This window comes from Gordionus sp. m RMFG-2023, chromosome 3 (assembly GCF_954871325.1).
Source record: "Gordionus sp. m RMFG-2023 chromosome 3, tfGorSpeb1-WG-v2, whole genome shotgun sequence".
Taxonomy (NCBI): domain Eukaryota; kingdom Metazoa; phylum Nematomorpha; class Gordioida; order Chordodea; family Parachordodidae; genus Gordionus; species Gordionus sp. m RMFG-2023.
In genome coordinates this window covers 19200932-19227405 of record NC_088777.1, presented here as the reverse complement: position 1 = coordinate 19227405, position 26474 = coordinate 19200932, and the positions used below count along the sequence as shown (strand labels likewise).

The 26474-nt window shown below is 26.2% G+C and overlaps 1 protein-coding gene across 2 annotated transcripts; it reads left to right on the top strand.

The window, feature by feature from the left end:
- The first annotated feature begins 357 nt into the window (after window positions 1–357).
- Window positions 358–26474, top strand: LOC135925659 (uncharacterized). Of its 2 annotated transcripts, none has more exons than XM_065461075.1 (5): window positions 358–497; window positions 15945–16202; window positions 19234–19467; window positions 21518–21841; window positions 26012–26474. In XM_065461075.1, the coding sequence occupies exons 1-5, from the start codon at window positions 434–436 to the stop codon at window positions 26335–26337; spliced, it is 1206 nt and encodes a 401-aa protein (XP_065317147.1). In that variant the 5' UTR covers window positions 358–433; the 3' UTR covers window positions 26338–26474. The 2 variants fall into 2 exon arrangements, with proteins under 2 accessions (XP_065317147.1, XP_065317146.1); XM_065461074.1 differs by having other exon boundaries at window positions 21518–21847.

Sequence of the window (26474 nt, the reverse complement as noted above, 5' to 3'; positions counted from 1 at the left end):
GAACACATTCTCAATTATTGATTAAGGCTTTAAAGATGTTAAACTTAAAATTAGCCACCACCCACCCTTAAAGTAATTAAATTATTTTTGCAGTTCTTGGGTATAGGCTTTTGTTTTTGCCCAATTATTTTTGTTTATTAGCCTATAGACGTTTAAGCAACAGTTCTCGGACTGTTGCGCGTACAAGTACGTGCGGCTTGCCCACAAACGTGTGAAGGGCTTCTCATTTTCTCCCCTTAACTATTCAGTTTGATGGATTTTTGAGGAAAACCTAGATTAGCTCTGTTGTACCCACCAACCAGAGGGCGAAAACGCTTTTATAACGTATCACCTAAAATATCTTTCTAGTGGCATATTATTCTTTCTTATTGTTTTATCGTTTCTATTTGTAGTTTGAAATGTAACTAGTTCTCTTAAATTTATATTATGACCCATGGGTACTTGCTATTCGCAACATCCAACATCTAGTGTCAATGAAAACGACAACTACTTTCCAAGTTTAATCATTTTAATTATATAAATTTTAAAAACTTATCCAACTGGAACTTATTGTCCATATAATTATTTTCACTTTATTAAATTATTAATTTTTCTTTTAATCATTTTTTTTAAAAAAACTAATATGCCTATAAAAATGCACTATTATTAACTACTTTATTCTTATTGAAAAATTAAGAATAATATATAAAAATTTGTATACTAAACTTTTTAAAACAATTTTTAGCCATATCTATAAGTGTTTATAATTAAGGATTGGTTTAATTTTTTAAATGTATTATTAATAATAAAGAATAGGGCCTAGTTTATTTTACCATGATAGTTAAGTGATATTTAATTTATGACAGAACAATAGTATAGTTAAATATAATATGTATTTTATAAAATACAATACTATTTTTTTGTTACTAGATAAGGCCTAGCTATATACTATAGTTGCACTCACTGATACCCAAACACCAACATAATATTTATTGTCTGACCCCCAATACTAATACCAAAAATAATAGAGTATAATTATAAGGATAATAATTTGATAATGGTATTTTAATTTTTATCAATATCTATTAATATATCTACTACTGGTTAATAATAAGTTAAACTTGTATTATTTTAATTTGAGTTATATTATCATTATTGTAAGCATCAAATGAGGTTATTATCGCTTTTAACTTTCATAAATAATCTTAAACATTTTAAAAAATTGAAAATCAGGGCTGGACCACTATAATTAAATGTTAACTTGTGATAATATTTTGTTTATTATCAAAAACTAGGTATCTGGCAGGTAATTTAGGTTAAGGAGGAATATGATATAGTTAGCATTAGTTTATTTTATAATATTTTTTTCGTTTAAATTAAAACTTAGATATTTTAAAAATTAGATTAAGCTTAGTTTATATCAGCTATTTTTTATTGTTTATAATTTCTGTTTATTTTATTTAAGAAATCTTTTCAGGAATATATATTCCAAGAATTTTTTTTATTTTGTTGATTTTCTCAAAATTTTGAAATATTTTATTTGGGTATTTTATTTTGTGAATATATTTATAGGGAATTTTTCCTCCTATTTTATTAATTTTCTAAAAAAAATATTTTACAAAAATAGGGATTTTTGAGGGGGAATTATTTTCTGGTATTTTTTTCTGGCAATTATTTTCCTAAATTTGATCCAATCATATGCACAACAATAATAGGTGTCCCTGCTTATGAATTTTATTGAAATTTTTGCAGACTTTTGGTCTTGTTACATTTTTATAAAAATAATTTAGTTTTTACATTTTTCTTAAAAATCCTTTTTGTAAAAAATTGTATTCAAATAATTTTATACTTATTTTTAAAAAAGATATTTTTTTAAATAATGGCATTTATTATAGGGTTAGGAAGTTGTATAAAAAAATATCTATCATTTATAAAATTGTCTATTTAATTGCCCATTACATTCTGATATAAGATTTATATTTAAAAAATAATTCTAATGTTAACGATGTTTGGCTATTTAAATTTATAACCAATAAAAACATATAAACTAGAATTCAAATTATATCTTAGTATCAAATTATTGAATATCAATATTTGTTTAAATAAGTGCATCTTGAAATAGTTGATTCTTTATGTCCTTAAATTAAAAAATTAAAATGATATTCTATATAATTAAATATGAAATAAAATGATTTTCTATAGGAGCTTACTATATGAATTTTTTTTTTCTGATTAACAGTATAATAAATTATTTAGCAATTAATTCCAATTTATATAAAATATAGTAAAATTAGGTATAATAAAATGTTTTATTTTTAACTTTATAAAATGGATATATATTTAATATAAACAAAAAATAGAATTTATTTAAATCATTTTTTTTATTCAAAAAATTACTGATATAAATCATGATTTAATCATTCCAACATTATTATGTAAATTTTTTTTCACCACCTTTTCACAGCTTTGTTTAGGCCCCCTTTAAACGTCTTACTATCTGTTTTTAGCAGTGTTTTTTTCTTGACTCCACCCACATCTGTCTTGCAATAGGCATGGCCTGCCTATCTCAGTAAATGTTTTTATAATAGATCCACAATTTATACAACATTCTCTTTAAACTTGACCAAAGTTTTTTGGCCCTTTGAGCAGCAATTTCTCATTCACTTAATCATTTTATTTTCAATTTGTTCAGTATGTTTGCTACTTTTATAGGTCATGCCCCTCTTTTTGTTGTTCTGAATATAAGTTTTGCAGATATATTTGCCTGGGTGCCCTTCCCGTCTTTATCTTTTTAGCCCCTTTTATGACACACTAAGGAGTGATGTCAATTCTATATGAGTGAACCAATTATTTTATTTAGTAGTTGTTTTTTAGAGGTTTACCCTACTTTTTGGAGGCCAATCTGATATTATATTAATAAGTCGATTACTGATTTTATATCCATTAATTTGATTTTGTTCACTCTACATATTATATATTTTTTAATTTTTCAATATACTTAGCTACATTTTTTTTATAGTACACCATCTACCTTTACATAACCATAACATAAGTCATTTATATAACACTGTCTAATTTTATTTAACCTATTACAGGCAGATTTATTCAATTATATAATTGCCAATCTAAAAATATATAAATTTTCAGAAATCATTTATACCTATATTAAAATCGTTGTTTTTTTCCCCAAAGCCTTTCTACATGTATAAAGTAGCATCTTATATAGTCTATTAATGATTAGAGTTGCAAAAATTTTTTTGAGAAATAAATTTAAAAATTGAGAAATTTTTTTTTTCTTCCCTTATTTATTCCTATAAATTTTACTTTATCGTACATACTTAACAAAATCGAATCGTTTTTTAATATTTTTCTTAATAAGTAATATTTAATTATTAAAAGATTCAAACAATTACAAGGACCAGATAATATATCAAGATCTTTATATAATTGGGTTTTTCATACTAACGATAAAATATAGGGCTTAAATTTTGTGTCCATCGTATTATTGGATGGATATAAAATATTTATTAAAAATTAACATCCAATAGGAAGAGGGAAGATTTTGAAATTTCTTTATTAAGACTGCAGGAAATGATTTGCTCTTTTAAAACAATCTAGACATGTTTATCCATAAATTTTTGTTTAATTTGTTTATAAAATAAAAAATAATCAATTATAAAATTAAATATCAATGCTGTAATTTATCGGACCTTTATTTAAAAAAGGGGGAATAATCGACTCTATCCGATACATACCTATTTTTTTAAAAAATATCTTCTTTTACAGAAAAAAAGAATTTCTTATTTGCCTCGAGCGTAATATTATTTTTACTTTTTCCTTGAAAAGTAAATTTTTCATAACCTAAATTTTTTCCTTAATCACATGACAAAATTGTTTTAGGATAGATATTATATACCATGCTTGAGCATATTTCGGCAAAATCAGATTCTTTTAATTAAAAAAGACAGGCTTAATAAATAATGTTGCAAAATTTAAGCATCCGCGCTAGATAATATATTTTGAACCCTTTAAAGTATAACATGTTTTTTTGCATTTTTCTACAAAATCTCATTTACTAAAATTCTCTGGCGACTTAATAAAAGATATTATTATATTTTATTAATTTCCATGATTTTTAATTTTTTTGTGCACGTTTAATTACTAATTAAGCGGTGTATCGATCGCAAATAAATGGCAGGAATAATTTCACCAAATTTATACTATATTTTGGTATTTTATAACAAAATATAAAATAACAAAGCCAACATTCTACCTTAATTTTTTACTAGAGCTATGTAATTTGAACAGCTCGAACCTGATTCGGGTGAGCTTTCGAGCAGGGCCTAGCAAAAATTTAAATCATTTTATTTTCATAATCCTTTTTTAATACATTTTTATCATATTTTATAGACAAAAAACATTCTTCCTCATAATTTTCCTTAAAAATAAACAATTTTAAGTTAGATATTGGACCTATTTCTAGAAATAATAGTTTTAGGATTGATCGGACCCTCGAAAAAAGATCTGAGACTTATAATCTGAGGTTTATTAATACCTGATTAATTATTTCTATAATTTAATGTAATTTAAATAAATATCTTATAAATTTAAAGTAGTATGTTCATTAATCATTCTTCTGAATTCTTTCAATTTATTTTTTAAAAAAATCTCACTCTTTTGCAAGGTTGAATTCATTTCTAATTTTTTTAAAAAAATTACAACAAATTCTATTTTTTGACATTTTACTCAAATATAATGATAAATAATTTATACATTTTTTTACTATTTTATTTTTTTTGTCAATGAAGTTTTGCAATTTGAAAAAAAATTAGTTAAATAAGGTTAAAAATTTTTTTAGCATAGGTTGCATTTAACAAACATTTTCTAAAAATATGTAATATACATGGACATATTTAGGATAGAGGCGAGGTGGCATTTGCCCTTCCTAAAAAATATCATATTTGCTCCTCTACCTTACGCAAAATTCTAGATAGGCTATAATTTTTATTATGAATTATTCCACCAATTGATTATTTTATTTGTTTAGTTTAATTATATTCTAATACCTTTACATCCCATATAAATCGAGTTCTATCTAATATAACTGTCAAAAACACCTTGTTTAAGAGTTTTACATGTCTAAATATTTTGGTGACAATATAAAATAAATTTTTGATAAAAAGTTGTCCTATTTTTAAAAAAATTTTTAATATCTCAAAAGATTCTTCAATCGCCTTACAATTATGACAATTTAAATAAAAATATATAGTGTGACTGATCATTTAGGGGTCATTCCATGTCAAATGAGCAAAAAAATCAAGATTTTCGGCCGACCCCTTTCAATTTTGATAAAAAGTTGTAGACTGGTTATATATGTTTTCATTAGATTATAAACAAAATTTTAGCGCATTAGCAACTATATTAGCGGAGATAATCGGGGTTAAAGGTCCAAAAAACGCATTTTTTTCCTTTTTACTGATGTTAAATAATTAATTTTTAATTTAAAACTAATTATGATCAAATATTGAATCTAATATCAATAGCTAAGTTAATAATTGATAATTATGGCGAAAACATCAAAAATAATTTTTTTTTAAATATGGGTCATCTTATGGTCAGTTGAAAATTTGAAATTAATATTTCGAAATGTATATGATCTCCGATTTTTAATTTTTTTAAGAAATATTATCCGTTTACTATTTTTTTAATAATTTCTTTAACAATTAGCATGGCTGGATATTTATTTAAAAAAATATAGCGATTTTTACACTTTAAAAAAATAGATGGCGCTATATATAATAGTTTTAATATGTTAAAATTCATTTTTTTTATTGATTATAAATATTTTAATGTATAATATATCCTAAAATTCGATCATATAACTTTGTAAACCTTATTCCCCTGAGATATTCGCAGGATAAAAAATTTTAATAATTTTTTTAATATTTCAATGTAAATTAAAATAATTAAAAAATCGGACTAGCACACGAACAAAAAAGCAGGATTAAAGGGGTGCAGGAAAATTATTAAGGGAAAAATCGAAAATCACATTAATTATTAGGCCTACCCCCAACCCTCCCCCCCCCAGACTAAATCATACTCATCAAGACCAATAATGTTATGAAATTGTCATTATCTTACATTATTAAAATAACCAGAGATAAAGATAATTTCAAAGATTTTGAAAATTTTTTTAAGCAATAAAAATAACAAAATTATAGTTCTGATGAAATAAGCCGACTCATGCCTGGAATAAAAGATTGTGTATCTGTTAAAGGCGAGAAAGAATCAGCATAGATTTATATTAAATAATCTTAAAGAAATATTCAAGATGTTTAAGGAAGAATACCCAAGTATATCAATTGGATTCCCTAAATTTGCCGAACTTAGACCAAAAAACTGAATTTTAGTTGGATGGCACACACACTGTTTGTGTCTGCGCCATTCATCAGAATGTGAAATTAATGACAAATGTAATAGCTGAAATTACAGCAGGAGAAGATTACTGTATAAATTCTTATAACAATCTTTTGGCGCAAATTATTTGTAATCCATCTCAGCCAAAATGTTATTTAACAAATTGTGATCAATGCCCTTGTATAGAATCTCTTATGGGCCAATTATACGAATTGTTTCAGAGAAATCGTTTAGAATATGTCACGTTTAAACAATGGATCACGGTGGATAGAGCAAATCTTGAAACTATTATAAAGTCCATTGATGGTTTCATCGAATTCACTCGTTTATAGCTAAACACAAAGTTTATTTTTGAAGGATTCCAAAGAAAATTTAAAAGATGAGGAATTTTTAACAATTCTAGATTATTCTGAAAATTATTCCCTTATTTTACAAGATGAAGTTCAGGGATTTCATTGGAACAATGTGCAGGCCACTATACATCCATTTGTAGCATATTATAAATCTGGAGAAGAATTAAAAAATATAAATTTTGTTATTTTGTCCGAATCATTAAGCCATAATACTAGTGCAGTCCACCTTTATCAAAAAAAATTCATTAAATTCTTAACAGCCAAATTTAATTCTAAACCAGAAAAAATAATATATTTTTCGGATGAAGCCGCGTCTCAATACAAGAATCGCAAAAATTTTCTGAACATATGCCTTCATAAATACGATTTTAATATTCCTGCCGAATGGCATTTCTTTGTCACTGCTCACGGCAAAAATGCATGTGACGGTATCGGAGGAACTGTCAAAAGATTAGTTGCCAGAGCTAGTCTTCAAAGGCCAAATAAAAATCAAATCCTAACCCCATTAGAATTATATAATTATGCTAAAGAAAATATTAATATTCAATTTGAATATGTATCCAATCAAGAATATATCGAAGAGGAATTAGCTCTTCGTAAAAGATTTAATTCTGCACTGCCCATACATGGGACCCAAAAAATTCACGGGATTATTCCCATTGATCAAAATAAACTAAAAACCAAAATATATTCTAATTCCAAAAAATATAATATAAAACAAGTTCCGTTTTTAAATGAGAAAATTATATTTTAAAATATTAATGGATATATAACATGTGTATATGATGATAAATGGTGGTTAGGATATATAACCGATAAAATTTATACAAATGAAGAAGTAAAAATCCGATTTTTGCACCCTTGTGGACCTTCAGCCTCATTTAAATTTCCTTTGAAAGATAATATTTTAGTGTTGCCTAAATCTCATATTCTCTCGCTGGTCAATCCTTCTACTCCCACCAGTCGAACATAATATTATCTCCTGAAGAATCTCACAAGCTAGCCAGGCTTTGTATTCCTTTAGATAAAGTAAGATTTAATTAATTTATAAACTATCTTAATTAGGTAAAATTTGTGAAGATTTTAAAAATTTATGATCTGAATTACAAATAAATATATATAATGCACATTGTAATCGATTTAGTATGATATATATACATTAAAATATTTTTAATCAATAAAAAAAATGAATTTTAACATATTAAAACTATTATATATAGCGCCATCTATTTTTTAAAAGTATAAAAATCGCAATATTTTTTTAAATAAATATCCAGCCATGCTAATTGTTGGAAATTATTAAAAAAATAGTAAACGGATAATATTTCTTAAAAAAATTAAAAATCGGAGATCATATACATTTCGAAATATTAATTTCAAGTTTTCAACTGATCATAAGATGACCCATATTTTATCAAAAATCAATTTTGATGTTTTAGCCATAATTATAAATTATTAACTTAGCTATTGATATTAGATTCAATATTTGATCATATTTAGTTTTAAATTAAAAACTAATTATTTAATATCAGTAAAAAGCAAAAAAAGACGTTTTTTGGACCTTTAACCCCGAATATCTCCGCTAATATAGTTTCTAATGCGCTAAAATTTTGTTTATAATCTAATGGGAACATATATAACCAGCCTACGAATTTTTATCGAAATCGAAAGGGGTCGGCCGAAAAGTGATTGATTATGTATTGGCTAAATATAATTTAAATTTATTTGTTTAATCTAAATTATAATAAGTATTTAGGATTATGAGGGTGGTTAATTTTCTGGCATGAGAAGATATTGATAAATAGGTATTTTATACTATTTGCAGAGCTCCCATATTGTGGTTGAGATAAAAAAATTTACCATATTTTGGGGTGGTAAATAATTTAAATTTATTTGTTAAATCTAAATTGTACTATAAAAATAATTTATAAAAATTAATAAATTTTACTTTGATTGAATATAAATACTTACGCTAAAATTAATATGAGATAAATGTTTATTTTTCGATTGGCTAAATATAATTTAATTTGCTATTTTAACTTTAATAATCATTCTTATCATAATTTGAGGTGAGGTTAGTATTCTTTTTAGTATAACACAATAAGATCTAAATTATATAAATTAATCGAAAAATATGTTAATAGCAAATTAATAACATATATAAGAAAGATTATATTACAAAATTTAATATAGAAAGTGGCTGAGTGGGAAGAACGTTTGCCTTTAAAACGTTAAGTCATGGGTTCTAATCCCGTGATGTACAAAAAATTTTCTTAAAATAACATTAGATATATAGTCTCCATCGATTTATTTAACATTAAGATGATAAGAAAGTTGATAGGAAAAATAAAAATTAACATTAAGATTATACGAAAACGTTCATTTCTTGATTACGGTGATTATATAGATTATCAAAATAAAACTATTTTATTTTTTAACATGGCTAATATATTGTGTTTAAAAATATAAGACATTTATTTAGATTAAATTAAAAATTTATCGTAAAATTTTGAACGAACGTGAACGCGTTCGATTTTTTTAGAAATGTTTTACAGCACTACTTTTTAATAGTATAACATATATAATTTAACTATACCATAACATAGATTATTTAAATATATTATATAATGAACAGTTTTAGTTTATATTCATGAATCTAAAAATATATATAATATTTTTAATGATAAATCACTATTTATATAATAATAATCTTAATCTACTTATATAATAAGTAACAAACAAATATATTATGAAATTTGAAATATATTATTTAAAAATTAAGAAGCCATTTTTTCGGATAGGAAAATTTTATAATATTACCGATAACCAATATTTAAAAAAATGAAATATTGGCCCTATCCGATCCGATAAAATACCTCGATACATCCCTAATATAGATAATGTGCACAACATAATTTAAAATGAATAAATATGATGGGCAGAATCAAAATAGCTAAGAAATTCAGGATAAATTTAACATTAAAGGGAAATACTAATTAAAGTTATATTTATTTAAATATGAATTCATCTACATTTCATGCAGCTGGCCAAAAAAATCTTAATAGGTGATCTAATCTTAAAATAAATGAAATGTGAAAAAGGGACAGCTGATTATAAAACATGGATGTGAACCCGGACCCTTACCCTGAACCCTCATATTTTGGCTGTACCCGAACCTGGACCCTTTTTAAAAGTGGAAGGTCCAAGGGTTCTAGGTGATAAAAAATTTTTAAAAATATAAACATTTTTTTAAAAAATAATGTAAAATTTTTTTTACTTTCATTAACTTTTTATCGTGGAATCATTATTTTATCTTCGCGTTTTTCTTTCAATTTTCCTCCTGGACTTCCATTTTATTTAGAGATTGATATCATAAATTATTTTCTAGTGTAGGTAATAATATTTTATTGTATAAATTTATTAATAGATTTTCCCACAAATTTATATTGCATCAGATGTGCAGCCCATACTCTACAATTGGCTATTAATTAGGGCTGTGACGATCCACATATTTTTTACGGATCCGATCCGATATTTCCCAATATTGCTTCGAACCCGATCCGATATTTATACTGATTTTTTACTCCCCCCCTTGAACCATATATAATTAATAAATCAATATTTTTTATGCAAAAAATCGAATTATGCATTTAATAATTTTTTTAACATTTAAGACTATAATTTAAAAAAAATTTATTAAATAATATATCCATTTTATGTTGGCATGCATGCGCGTACGCAGCGGGGGGTTTTCAAGTTTTCCGGCGTAATATTTACTTACTATTTTCAAATTTCGTAATATTTATCTACCATTTTCAAATTTCTAAATAATAATTATTTTAACTCCTTGTCCAAGAAAGAAATTGCAGGCTTGTCCAACGAAATAGAGTCTTCGCCATCAAGCAGTTACAACTTTTATGGAGTTATAAGAGCCGATAATTTGCTATTACTGTAATATCGCAATGGCCTGAAAGAAATATTTCCTCAGAAGCAAGAAAATTATTGGATTCAATGCTTATTCCAAATTTTTTTTCTCATTAGAATGTATTATTTAATTATACAACTATATGTAATACTTTTCAAAAACATGACATTGACTTGATTAAGAAGATGAGAATATCGGAGAGCATTTTATTAGAACTCAAGAAAATTAGGGCTAATGTTGAAGAAGAATTTCATATTTTATATGTTATTGTTGAGTCAAAAGCAGAGCTATACGTGTTCAATATTTGTCTCCCTCGATTTGCAGCAAGGCAAGCTCATCGTTAAAACATTAATATATCGGTAGAAGGTATTATAAAACAAATGTCCCCTTTCTTAGATACATTTATAACCCAAATGAATGGTTTTTAATTCATCATGCAGCACTTACCAATCTGCAGATATTACTTCCACAAAAGCCTTACTAACCTTTTTTCAGATGGTGATAGAAAAAAATATATGTTAGATTTTTATCATGAAGATGTTAAAGTATCTTAGAATGCCTTATTAGCTGAATAAATATGTTTATAAAATTAACTATGGTTGATATAGTCCCAAAAAATGCTATGGATGCTTTGCATTTCAAACACATTTTAGATTATATTCCCAATGTATTAAAAGGGTTTATATATTAGCCTCTTCACATTAGTAAACTAATGAGAGAACATTCTCTTTTTTAAGAAGAATAACAGAGCCATGCGAAGGTACCATTTGCAGGGCACGGCCCAGATTTTTTTTAGAATTTTTTACGGCCCGGTTCGAATTTTTTTAAATTTTTAGGCCCGCCTCGGCTTTTTTTAAAATAAAATTTTCAGGCCCGGCCCGGATTTTTTTAAAATAAATTATATATCTTTTTTATTTTTATAGCTAATAATAACGATTTAAAATATACAACCCAGCCCGGATATTTTTTTAAAAAAATTTTCAGACCCCGCCTGGTTGTTTTCTAAAAAAAATTTCGGGCCCTGCCCGGTATATTTAAAAAATTAAAATACGTCCGGCCTCCAGGTCTCTGAAAAACATACCAAGAATTACAACTTATGAAAGTAGATTGAAAGGTTTGGATCTTTTGAATATTCATAGGCATCTGACAAGCAAGGATGAGATAATTGAAAAATTAGCTCAATCCCAACAAATATTGGATTTTACATGTAAATATATAACATACAAAATACAATTATTCCTAAGAAACTTTTTGTGTATTAATTTATATTTCCAACATTTAAATTTTTTATATACAGTGTTGTGATGATTTAATGAAACATATTGACGATTAAATTAAAACCCACTCCCATTCATATAAAATTATAATCTTTGCAAAAAATAATTATAATAAAAGAAATTTCAATAATGCGTTGTCTATATTTTAATTATTTTTGCAAAGATTATAATTTTATATGGATGGGTTTTAATTTAATCGTCAATATGTTTCATTAGATCATCACAACACTGAATATAAATTTTAAAGGCTCAAAAAATTCAAATTTCTATTTTGGGTCATTTAAGTGATTCATATAGTAGTTATATTCACTTTATATTTTCACATTTATTTTATAGTTTTTCTATACCGCCAGTTATATCCGTTTAATTTAATTCACATTTAGTTTATAGTTTTTTATATGACGGTTTATACAATAATTTTTTTTATAATTCACATTAATTTAAAATTGTGTATTAGAAATAATTATTAGTTCTAATAAATTTATGCTTGATATTTTTAAAAAACAATAATATTTCTTAAAGAAATTTATTATCCCCCCCCCTCTTCCCAGACCAAATTCCTACGTACGCGCCTGTTGGTATGAATTATAAAATTGTAATATTTAATTCATAAAATAAAAAAATTAATATATTAGATTTTTTAAAATAAATATGAGAGCCTCTAGATTTTCTGGCTATAAGCTTCTAAGATATGGACTATCTATATCTCCTGCCATACTGAAGGCAGACCAAGATGATTCCGCAGATAACGCATTTTGCAAAATTATCTGTCTTTTGTAAAATATTCCTTTCTATTTTTATAAAAAAAACTTTTAAATAATATAAATCTATTTAAAAAAAGAAATAAAATTTAGAGGGTGTTGGGCATTTGCATTGTTTAAAAAAAATGATTTAGAAAATATTATAACAATGTAAAATAAATATACATAACATAAAATAAAATAACAAAAAATGTAAAAAGCAGATCGGGTTTTTGCAGGTATCTGCCCGATCCGATATTCGGAAAACGCTAAATATCGGTACCGATCTGATTCGATATTTAATATCGGCACAGCCCTACTAGTAATGATTGCCTAAAAAATAATCACTTTAAAACTATCATTGATATAGCAAGGGATGTTACAAAATATTTAAGAACTCCCACAATTGTAAGAATATTAAAATCAATGAAAAGGTCAATGGCAATATTAGATTGCACGACACGTTGGTCCTCATTATATAAGGTTGAAAGATTTCTGTAATGATTTTATTATAAGAGCATGTTAAGTCATTTTGTCGGAAGATGATTGGTGCCAAGGACCTTACTAGTGTATTAGTGCCTTTAAAAATAACAACATTAAGATTATAATCAGAACAATTATGTTTATCTGATTTTTATGGCGTATGGATTAGATGCCGGTTAGATTTAAGATTTACTAGTCCTTTTTCATACGAAATATTAGAAAACATGAAAATTTGAGAGCAACAAATTTGCAAAATAGTGTTGTATATGCTTCTATATATAGACCCTCGATATCAAGTTTGAGTATTGGACAAAAACAAATGGCTAAAGACCATCTTAAGGATTTATGGCATACGCAAAACTCCATTATTTACAATATATTGGAAGCTACGACAATAATACCTACTGGTTGTAGTGATAATAATGATAATGATTGCAACATTGATGATCTTGAAATTTTACTTTTAGATAGAGAAAAAAAAATCAAATTATCATCAGATAAAAAGGAGGATCAAAAAATACTTATTTCATCTTTAATAGAAAAGTTTTCAGAAGTTAAGAGAATAAATAAGGATACGAATATTTTAATATTCTGTGAAGTATATTCTTCAATATAGACAGAATTATATATCTTGTCTAGAATAGCCATGGCTCTACCGGCGACACAAGTACAATAATTTATGTATTATAAAGATAACTATCTATTTTAGGTAATAGAACGTGAATTTTCATCTTTGAAATATATATTGTCTAAATACGTGAAAATCTCAAGGATTATATTTTAGAAGATATTATGATTGTGTGATTGAATAAAAGATTTAAAATATAAATTATTTCATTTTTGAATTTTTTATTTGTAAATTATGAATGTGTATATATTGTAGTATATATAATAATAAATGAATGAAAAAAAGTCTTATTTTGAATCGTTTTTTTTGTTCCCTAAACCCGAACTCTGAACCAAGACCCTTTTTAAATTTTATCACTGTACCCGAACCTGGACCCTTTTTTTTGTCGAAGGGTTCACATACCTGTTATAAAATATGACATTTTTCTTAAAAAATTCTTATTAATATAAAATTTTTCAAATAAATAAAAATAAAAAGTTTTTTTTAAATTTTTTTTAAATTAAACGAACGTTAAATTTGAACGCGCTCGTCATAAAAAAGGAACGCGTTCATGCTCAAAGTTCGTCAAAAATAAATGGAACGCCATTCATCATTTTTTTCAAAAAACAACTTCGTTCACGAACGCGTTCTTTTTGAACGCATTTGTTTACAGCACTATTAAAAAGTATATGAGATGAGAAGATATATGCAGTGATGCAAAATCGCTCCAATTGAGCTGATTTTTAAAAATGGCTGACTTGATAATTTAGCCAAAAAATACTTTCTAAGCCTCGCTAATAGATGTCCAAATTAATCTTCAGGTTTGCATAATATTTTTCTGGATAGAATAGTGAGTTATCCGTTTTTAACTCAAATGGAATGATTTTGCAACACTAGATATATGCATTAAAAATTAAAATGATTGTTTACACAATACAAAATCAGATATTATACCGGAGCGGTTATCGACCGATATCATTTTAATACCGGATCGCCTCCAAAATATAATATCGGTACACCCCTAGTCTGAATACTGATCTATTTTTAAAAAATTAGTATTATAAAAAAGCTTATTATAATGCAATTCTTTTTCATGCTTACCCTCTGAAAAACTTTTTTAAACTATCTCTTTTTAATATTAGCAATTATCCATCTTTACTCATTGATAAAATTAGATAATTGACTAACATTTTCGGTTGTAAAACCAAATTTCAAAATTCTGCTAAAAACACCTAAAGTTGAATATTAAGATTTGTTATTAATGTATTGAACTCAATTTTGTTCTGTCACTGTAACTAGCCAATTTTAAAAATCTTCTTTCATTTAATTTTTTTTAATATTGAATCTGATCGATATTCGCAAAAACGATTCGATCCGATATTTTTTATTGTTTTTGGTTATTTAATGATTGTATATATAATTATATAATATTTTTTGTTTTATTAATAAAAACCTAATAAAAGGAACAAAAATTCAATCTATTTGTGATGTTTAAAAATAATCCATAATTATTTATTAGGGTAGCTCAAAATATATTATCTTTATCAAGTAAGGAATTTAAAAATATCTAACAACTTACATCAGCTAATGTTGTGCCGATTTTTAAAAATGGCTAACTCAAAGTTTTGACCAAAATAAATTGCTCAAGCATGGAGATTTTTCCCACGGATGATAGATAGGCTTTGATATCTATTGGCGAAATTTCGAGCATAATTAATAATAATTTGGCTAAAATCTTGATTCACTCATTTTTACAAAATTGAGGAGCTTAACAACACCACATTCAGCTATAAACATTGCCCATAGTTTAAATGAGTTGATTAACAGTTGGAGAATAAAAAATAAATACACCTAAATCATTCATGAATTAGTTGGTTCTTTTTTGAATTCAACATATCCATTTTTATAACATTGGTTCAAATATAGATGGTAAATAAAAATTAATATAAATATTAGTCATCGGATCGGTTTTATAGTAGTATCGGGAAATATCAGATCGAATCGATAAAATATTTGTGGATCAGAATATCCCTAATATTTATAATAAACTTTATATTCGGCATAATAATTGTTGAGCCGCTGGCTCGAAAAAAATTTGAGTAAGGTTCATCATTATTCTCACTCTTTAAAATTATTTTATATTCTATATATATATATGTCTAGCTGTCGGAAAAAATCGTCCTCTCCGTAAAAAGCTGCCCACATACGTCCCTAACAAAAATAATCACCATCCACATAAATCTTTGACCCACTCCAGCCTACTTGCTATGCGAAACGAATTTTGGGATACTGCCCCGGCCTTTGAGGGTCGAAAAGAGATTTGGGACGCTCTTAAGGCCGCGTCGGAAGCTCTCCTAAACAACAAGGACTTTGGTATGGCCCAAGCTATACTGGACGGTGCCAATATAACTCTTCCTAGAGGTATGTACACATTGATTAATATGTTAGATAAGTTGGAAAGGAGTTAGATTATTGAATGAGGGCATGAAATGTGAATTAAGCATATATGATTTCTGATAATAAAAGGGCTTTTTTTTGGCGAGACCAGCTAAGATTTTATGAATAATATAGGTAAATCATATATACAAATGAAACCTCTAAAGATGGTCATCTCCTTATCCCTACCACTAGTTCAGTATGTTGTCCAAAATGTGTGCCCCCTTCCTTGAGTTAACAATTTATGAAGGTTTCATTGTACTGTATAGAAAAATGAAATTAAAGAGTATATGGTGGTATGATTATAAGTAGGGATGTACCGATATTTTATATCGGATCGGATCGGGCCGATATTTCGCTCATTTTAAAATATCGGTTATCGGCAAATATTATAAGATTTTCCAATCCGATATAAAATGGCGCTTTTAACAAAATTTAAAAAAAGTTATATCTAAAAAACCATTTATTTTTATAAATAAAATCGAAATACATTTTTATGTTAAATTTTTTTAATAGAAATAATTAGTTAATAAACATTCTGCAATATAGTTATTTTTTTTTCGCATTCTGTTTAAAAAAGTGTTAATTAATCTCTTCAGTATCTGTTTTTAGTGATGCTAGTGATATTAACAGTCCCCATCACCGCCGACATATCTCTGATATAAAAAGAAATCTTCGATATATTAAATTTAAATATTAATTTCAAATTTCATAATATATTTTTTTATTACTAATTATGTAAATAGATTAATGTTATTACTTATTATATAAATAATAGCAATTGAATTGAATATAAACTATAACTGACCATTATAATATATTTAAATGACATATGTTATGGTGTAGTAAAATTATGTTGTACTAATAAAAAGTATATTAAAAATTAAAACCGGTATCTTTGCAGAATACAAAATTAGATATGATATCGGATCGGTTATCGGCCGATATCAATTTAATATCTGAAATATCGGATCGGCCTCCAAAAAGTGGTATCGGTACACCCCTAGTTATAAGATGAAGTTTTCCTTCGATATTTGTAAGCTGAGAAATCTTTTTTTTCAGCGAACCGCGAACAGTATCCTTCAGGCCTTCCTCGGATCTTATTTTTAGACCGGCCCAACTTAATTATTTATAGCTCACGTTCTTTTAAAATTTAACATAAATATTTATGGCTATATTTTGTTCATGTGATTTTTAAATGTTTAATTAGTCAATGTATATTTTATTAAAAAAATCGGGTTGACCCGGTTTTGTTACTTTATTTATTTTGAACACCGGCCGGGTTTTTAAAATTATGCCATTTTACAAGCCTGCTTATTTTTTTAAACGAGTCAAGCGAAAAGTTTTTATAGCCATTTTTTAAAAAACTTTTTGATTTTTATTGTTTTCCATTAATTTTTATGGCATTTTGAGAATTGAAACCTTTATTTTCATTGAACGTTAAAATTGAATTAAAACCGAAATTAATCAGAATCATCATCGGTGAATGAAGGATAAGTTTTGTTTGGGATATAATTCTTAAGAAATCAACTAAATATTTTTTTTAGAAAATAAACGTATCTACAACTTACAAACAATATTTTTTCACATAGAAAATGAACATCTAATTTATCATAAACACAAAATTAGATACTGAGTTATCAAAGTAAATAATATTGGCTACTTATTAATTAATTTGTTAAGAGGGGGAAAATCAAATTCAAACTTTAAATCAATAAGTTACTAATTAGGTTTACTATCTGATAATTGTAATTATTATAAAGGTTCTGCGATAACTATAATTCTTAAACATTGAAATGGGAATTTATAATTAACTTCAATATCTTTTTTGGTAGCTATAGCTAATAGCGGCTACTTTTTTGTAATTATTTAATTTTTTAGCGCGCTACTTTTTTTGAAAGTAGCTAAGTAGCGCGTTACTTAAATATAAAGAAGGTAAGTATAAACATGAAATTTAAATATAATACCATAATTAATTATAATTTTTATGATTTATTATTTAATTTTGAAATTGAAATATATTTTCAATTTGTAATTTATATTTTCATTTGTATTTATAAACCTAAATCACATGTTAATAATTTAAAACCAACCAAATCGTTGAAAGTGATTCAGACAATGATATTAACGAAATGGAAGATACCAGGGAAGAAAATGTTCTTAATAGCTATAATACAAATTTCCCATTCCCTAGATTTGAAAATTTTTTTAAAATAAATATAAAAACCAAAACTGGCTTCAAATTTATTTGTTTAAAATATTTCCTCAAATCAATCCAGTTATAACCTCAAGAAACACCAAAAGGTAAATTGTCATTTTTACATTCTAATAGTATTTATTTTATAAGACTGTTCATGCCAATAGTTTTAAGGAAATGAAGAAACATCTAAATAATTTTGGTATAGGCGACTCTACATTTAAAAAGACTAATTCAATTCAAACCAAATTAATCAATAATACAAATGCCAATATTTCTCAGAAATTGGCTGATATATTGTTGATTTTATAATTGATACAGTTCAGCCAATGTCCTTGGTTGATAATCCATCATTTACCATGATAATTAAAACTTTATCTCCTGGTACAACAATGAATAAAATAGCAGATAACTTTAAAGTGATGAAAGATGCTCTAGTAGAGTTATCAGAGATATCATATATGTGTACCATGGTTGGACACATAACAGAAGGTAAAAACTTATAAAATGCAAAAAATTACCATAAATATTTATTTTTATTACATAAATTTTTTTATAATCAAAACTAACTAACTATATTTTAATATTTATAAATGTTGATTTTTATATATTTATTATACAATAACATTATAAGCAAAAAATAAAACAAATTTGTTTCTAATTTATTTTTTATAAAAAGTAGCTAAAGCTACTTTAAAAAATAGTAAGCGGTAGCGCGCTACTTTTAAAAGTAGCGTTTAACAACTCTGCTTTTTTGTAATGTATGCATATTTTCATAAAATATATCGATCTTTGCAGCTAAATTTTTCAATATTAAAGGAAGCCTATCTGAATGCTACGACGAACTAGGAAACCGCTATAGGGTACCGGCTTATTGCCTTACCACACCTCTCAACCTTATCTCCCCTTCCGTATCCTCCTTCAAAGACAAGGAAGAAAACAATAGCGTGGGACCTTGTGGGGTCGGTTCCTCTAAACAAACTCAATCGCGAAACCAGGATAGAATTAATGTCGAAGAGTGCCAAGAGGAAAAGAAAGGGGATTCTCGGCAAAGTATGGTATTATATATTTTTTAAATATTAAGTCAAATTATAGGTAACTTAAAATGTATTTATTTAGGATTATTATAAAAATCACACATTATATATTTCTTAAAGATGCCCACCACAAACGAAACATTCATATGCTAGCATAATGACCTTTTACTTAATTTTTTTACTTTGTTTTAAAAAATTTCATTTTTCTTCTTCATACAAAATATATAATTAATACTTTCAATAATTTATTAGTTTTAAATCACTTATCTTTATATTAATGGTATATTCTGTTTCTAATTTTATCCACAAATCTACAGGATCACCTTTACAAAATAAAATTATGTTTTTACTAACATTAGTATAAACTATCACGAACAAGATCTAGTTTTTACCAATTGTACGATGCTAAAATGAACTCTTAATTATTAAAAAATAATATTTTTATTTCTCCCAAAAAACGGATATTAAATTTTTTACTCCTCTCAAAAAACGGATATATTGCCTAAAACATAACAATATAATTTTTTATTGGTATTATTTTATTACTCTCACTTTTTTTTAACCTAAATTTTTTTTATATATTTTTTTAAATGTTTTCATTTTTATTGTCAAAATAAATAAGCCACATAAAAATTATGAACCAGGCTATTGACATTAAGATATTATTTAATCCACTTTTTAAAATCAATAATTACCTATAATTTTAATTTCTTTTTAAATGAGTTATTTAATTTTTCGAATCTATATTATAATATCTCCACTTCAATTATTAAATAAATCATTTTTATTTTTGAATATTTACAAAATATTGCTTTTGGTCTGTCCTAGCCCTACTATTCAACACTGTGTTATCCAAATTATTATAAATCATTTATTTTCTTTTTGCTCATTTAATCCTACTTCTAGTATGTCTTAAATGATGTTTGTCATATATTAATTTTGGTTATATGACCTCGTATTTGATTTTTTTTAAATAAAGCGAATTATATCCTAGTTTTTAACTAAGTCAGAGCCCATACTTTGGCCGAAACAACTCGAATTTTTTAAACAAATCGAACAGACTTGAACTTATTTTTCTTAAATGCGATTATTTATTAAGTTCCTAAAATTTCAATTTTAAATATTTTTTTTGATACTTTTTTCGTAATCTTATTTGGCATATAAATTGAATGTATAAACATTAATTTATATTAGTTAAACTTAATCATATTTTCTAATTATTTTATTATAATTAAATAGTGCATTATAAATTATAAGTGTCATATCATATTTCCGAAACTTCACGGATTTCCCCAAAGGAACAAACCGAACTGTTATATTCGGTTCAAAATTTTAAATCAATGTAAATTAAGATATATTTTAATTAATATATATTTATAAGTAAAAAAAGAGAAAGATATAAATTTAAATTCTCAAAAATAAAATATTGATTTTTTATAGTGTAATTTTTATTTTAATAACCATATATTAGTTTAAATTAAATGGTTCATTAAATTCAAGATTCAACTATTAGAATAAAAAGATATATATAGTTATTTTTATGCAATCTTTGATTTGATATTTGGATATTATTGCCTTATTTATAGCCCTGCAAATATAATAATTTTCCAGTTTAAAAAAAGCTAGGTCTTTTATAAAATTAAATTAAATAGAAATCATTCATTGATTATCCTAGAGAAATAGGAATAGCGTTTTATTTTAATAAAAGAATATTAAACATTATTTGATTTTTTAGACTTTTGGTTTGAGAGCTCTACCAGGATTATGCAAATACTAAAAATTGTTATAATGAAACCTGAAACAAACCAGTATAATGACGAACCGGAACATTACCGAACCATAATAATTATAAGTAACAGCCAGTGTTTAACCGACCCTGACCAAGTTCAGCTTTATCATTTTAAATTGAATTTTTGGAATAAAATACCATTATTTTCATTCTTTCCTAAACTAATGACCAACTAATAAGGTAATCTATTGCTATACAAAGTAGGGATTTAATTTAAAATAATTATTTTAGTTTCATAAAATGTGATTTTAAAAAAAATTCATTTTTTTATCCTAAGTCAAGCAATGTTGCATACCCGATAATGATAATCAAAGCCTCCCTCAAAAGAATCTTCCGACCCCGCTTTATTCCTTTCTGACTCGTACTCCCCTAGCTCTAGCATTTCTCAAAAGGAGAGGCGTAGTAGACGTCAGCGCCCTTTGCGATAATGAGGATAAAATTCATCTTCCGCCCTCCTCTCTCATCCTCAAACTTAGGTTGGGAGCCGGTGGAACTGACACAGAATTGGTTTGCCACCCCCACAGCACTATTGGTGAAGCTAAAAAGGCTTTGGCTAGGAGTCTCATTTCGCCCACGACCGGCAATCGAAACTTCAATAATCGTAAAAGTTTATTCATTTTTTTTATCCTTTCAATTTTTTGGCTCGAGCTAGGGCTCTGCCCTATTTTTAATTTATTTTTAGACCCAACCCTGACACGAAATTTTTTAATTGATTAATATAAATTATACGCATTTTTATAAAGTTAACTGAAATAAAAATTACTAATTGCCTTGTCATAATCCCAAAGAAATTAGAATTATTTTATTTTGATAAAAGAAGAGAAAACATGACTATATTTTTTTAGTCCCGATTGGTCCCTATTTAAAAAGAATTAGGCTTAAACCCCACCCAAATTCTATTTTGCTTCTACCCCCCGACTTGCAAGGCTCTAGCAGTTAATATTATTCTTATAAAATGGGTTTGGATTGATAATGAGAAAGAAGGTTAACAATTTTAAAATTAACTACTTACCCATTAACAGTGGCTCTTACTTTCTGTTTATAAAGAAAATTAATTTTCTAGGTTTTATTACTAATGACACTTATAAGAAACCCTGAAAATATAAGCCCGATATCTTATCAGGTTTTCTAGTTATAAGCTATACCTATGGTACCTAAACTATTACACATATCAAAATCATCAAAAAAATTTAAAATTGTTTTAATTATAAAATTTTATAAATCATCTTACGAATTTAATTACAAAATTAAAATTTATGAAAAATCGACTACGTTTTCCTGGTCCAAATCCTTTTGGCTTTATAGGGCGTCAGTAGAAGAATTAAACTAAAGTTACTTTGTTTCATATTTCAAATCTGTATAAGATATAGTTTTTCGATAAGAGGAATAGATACGTTTATATTCTTAGACATTAACATTAGTTCCTGCGGAAGATCGCGATACCCACTTAAAAATAAATCATTGGAATAATAAATAAGCAATTCTATTCATTTGATTTGCATTATTGATAAAAGAATAGAGATTATCATAGCAAAAAGAAGAGACAACTAATTTTTAAGAACTTTTTCCACTAAATGATTAAGCATTCGCATTTGAATCGCTTTTATATTAATTGAGAAACGAAAGTTGCTTCTTTTTTCTTCAGCGAAATTCATTACTAATAAGCTTATTATAATCATCACAATATATTTCAGACTTCCCTGCTATATTAGGACTAGTGATCTGCACGGGCCTAATTTTTTAGGCCCGACCCGGCCCAAAATTTTTTTTAAAAAATTTTTCCCGGCCCGGCCCGAACACGAATTTTTTTTAGAAACTTTTGCCGGCCCGGCCCGAACCCGAAATTTTTGCCGGCCCGGCCCGAACCCGAATTTTTTTTAATTCATCCTAAAGTAATAATTATATTTTTTTTAGCTTTTAGTTTATTTTTTATATTTAAGATTTTGTTTTTGCAAAAAATATCTTAGTAAACAGAAAATTTATTTAGTATTTAATTATTTATTTAAAATACTATCAAAAATACCTATAAACCAAAAATAATTATAATGTTAAATTACACAACTATATATTAGATTCATATTTATAAATATCATTTAAAAATATCAAAGCATCAACATTTTCTGGTGACAGTCTATTTCTTCTTTCGTCTAATAACCTTCCAGTCTTTGAAAAAGTTCTCTCTGAAGTTGTGGACGTTGCAGGAATTGCTAGAATTTTTCTAGCCAATTTTGTCATCTTTGGTAATCTAATTTCATTTTTATTCCACCATTTTAATATATCTTTTTCTGGATCTATATTTTCATTATTCTCTTTTATGTTTAAATTCTTATAAATTTCAAGCTCATCTGTTTCTTTTTTTTCATATTCTTCCTCATTGTCCTCCCATCTTTCATATTCATTGCCTGATATATAAAAATAATATAAATAGAACAATTTTAAATGTACCTTTAGATCTTTTAGGCGATTCCACAATTTGAGAAACGCCTTGAATATCCAAATCTATAATATCAATTGAAGGACAATATTCTTCAGAATTAATTATATTTTTGACTGAATTCTCTACTTCTAATATTTCCATTGATGATAACATTCTTAATTTTCTATATTTGGGGCATAAAAATGTCGCTATTTTATGCAAAATATTGATTTTAAATTTAGATAATAAAAAATTTTTTAAATTGGTTTTTATTTTTTTTATTTCATTGTTTTGATAAAATGAATCATTTAAATCCTCGTGAAGAATATTATTAAAGCATAGCAGTACTTTATGTAAAGTAAGATTAATATCTCCTTCTAGTTCTTTAGTAGCTTTATCAAAAGGATATAAAATATCAATCAAATTTTTCAAAATAGATTTCTTCAAGTTTTCTATTTTATTAATATCTCCCTTGGATGATAAAAAATTGACGATGTCATCATATTGGTTATAAATAGATTTCAACATATTTAATTTTGAATTCCATCTAGTTTCGATATCTTGTTGTAATGTTTTGTCTAAATATTGATTCATGCCGGTTTGTTTAAAATACATGGTTAATTTTTTAGCAGAAATAAGGGTTTGATATATATTAGGAGCGATAATTTTCAAAGATTGTTCCTTAAAGGTATTTCGAAGAACAGTATTTAATAGATGTGCGCTGCAATTTAATCTGGTGTATTTTTCTAGGGCTTTAATTATATTAGCTCCTTGATCAGATATAAATATTATATTTTTCACTTGATCGGGAATTATTCCAATTGCAGCAAAATTTTGTAGCATTTCCTTATGTATGTTCGCGGCGGTTTTTTTCTCTTCTTTAAACTTATTCGTAAATAAAACATGTTTATATAAGGTTTCACCTTCGATATAATGAATTGAAACAGTTAAATAGGAAAACTTTTTAAAAGAATCTGTCCACATGTCTGTTGTAGCAGAGCATTTTTTATCAAATAATTGAACATTTATTTTATTAACCAAATTTGTTCTAATTTGATCCGTCATAACTATAGCATTTCTCGATAAAGTAGTTGGATGGGGAATAATTTCGCTACAGTCAATATTACCGTAAATGGAGCCAATTTGAATAAAATTTTGAGCCATTTTTATAAAGCCATCTCCAGTTATCGAATCAAAGGCACGCATGTCCTTGGCGCAATAATAGATCAAGGTATCACATAGTTTCTTTTTAATAGTTAAGGAAGAATTTAGATCTATTTTCTTTTGAATTTACCTAGTTATTTTAGGAATAGAGGAATCGTCATTCTTAACGCACTTGTGACGTCTTAAATGAGAATTTCCAGATGTGCTTTTATATTGTAATATACTATTACATTTTTTACATTGGACGTAATCAAGTTTTTTGTTTTTATCATCAAATATGTCTTCAAAATTTTCCCATATATTGCTTTTACCTAAATGGGGCAAACAAATATATGTTCCATTTTGTATTTGTTTTTTTAAAAAAATTAAATTCATTTTTAAATTATATTTAAAATTAGTTTTATAAAAAAACATTTAAATTATTTTACCCATAATAAAATATATATGACATATGGCGTCTACTTTCTAAATAAATAAAATTAAATATTTATATTTTACAAATAAAAAATGTTGCCGCCTTGTTTCTTAAAAAAAAGTTTAATTATATATTTATACCAAGAATAAAAGATACATGCCATCATATGGCGTCTAGCTTCTTCAAATAAAATTAAATATTTTTATTTTACAAAAAATATTAGTGCCAATATTAAAAATATTTTAAGGCCCGGCCCGACCCGGGTTGAATTTTTTTAAAAAATATTAGGCCCGACCCAACCCGAACCCTAATTTTTTTTTAAAGTAGGCCCAAACCCGGCCCGAAGCCCGGGGCCGGGCCTACTTTTGCAGATCTCTAATTAGGACTATTATAATTATCTACTAAATTGTTATCTACATTTTCTTCATCGCTGAAAATACTCCACCACTGTAGAAGTATATTTCCGCGGATTCGGAAAAATAATCCACATAACTTAATATATGTCCAAACATTAATTTAGAAAAAGTTTATATTATCATTTATAGAATGTAACAACATATAATCTCTTTTTTAAAAAATTTCTTTATTTTATTCAAAAAAATATATAAGATCATTTGTACCTCTTTATGGCTAGGCTGTTTACCAGATATAACTAGATCCTTTTTAGTAGAATTCTTTTTAACAGAATAGATAATTATTTTAGGTTATTTATGAAGTCGAGGGTAACCAATATATTAAATTATTAATATTTTTTGCTTAAATTCCATCTTTTAAAGCCAGCGAGTCTGATGAAAAGGAGAACATCGAAACCGGAGCTGACGCATTAAAGACTTCTCACACTGATCCCACAAATTCATCTCAAAAAGTTTGGCATTGCAACGATGCATTGCTTCCTTATTTTCAAATTTCTTCTCCCCTTTTCGATTCGGTCAAAGGCAAAAATGAAACCTGCGATCGACTGGCCCTTCCGAAACTCAGTGTCAACAGCTTAGCTTCCGCGCAAAAATGGCTACTAGCTGGTAAAGTATTGAGTAACAAAATAACACTAGAACAAGCTAAAATACCCAAGGGGTTTGTTATTCAAGTCGCACTTTGTTATTAAAGACCTTGAAAATTCATTTTAATTTAAATACTCCATATATTTTTCTAAAAGTTAAGTAAACTTCATATTTATATCGCGTTTTATTATTCAAGCATCTATGAATTAAATTGGTGACAGGAATTGGAAACATTTCTCAA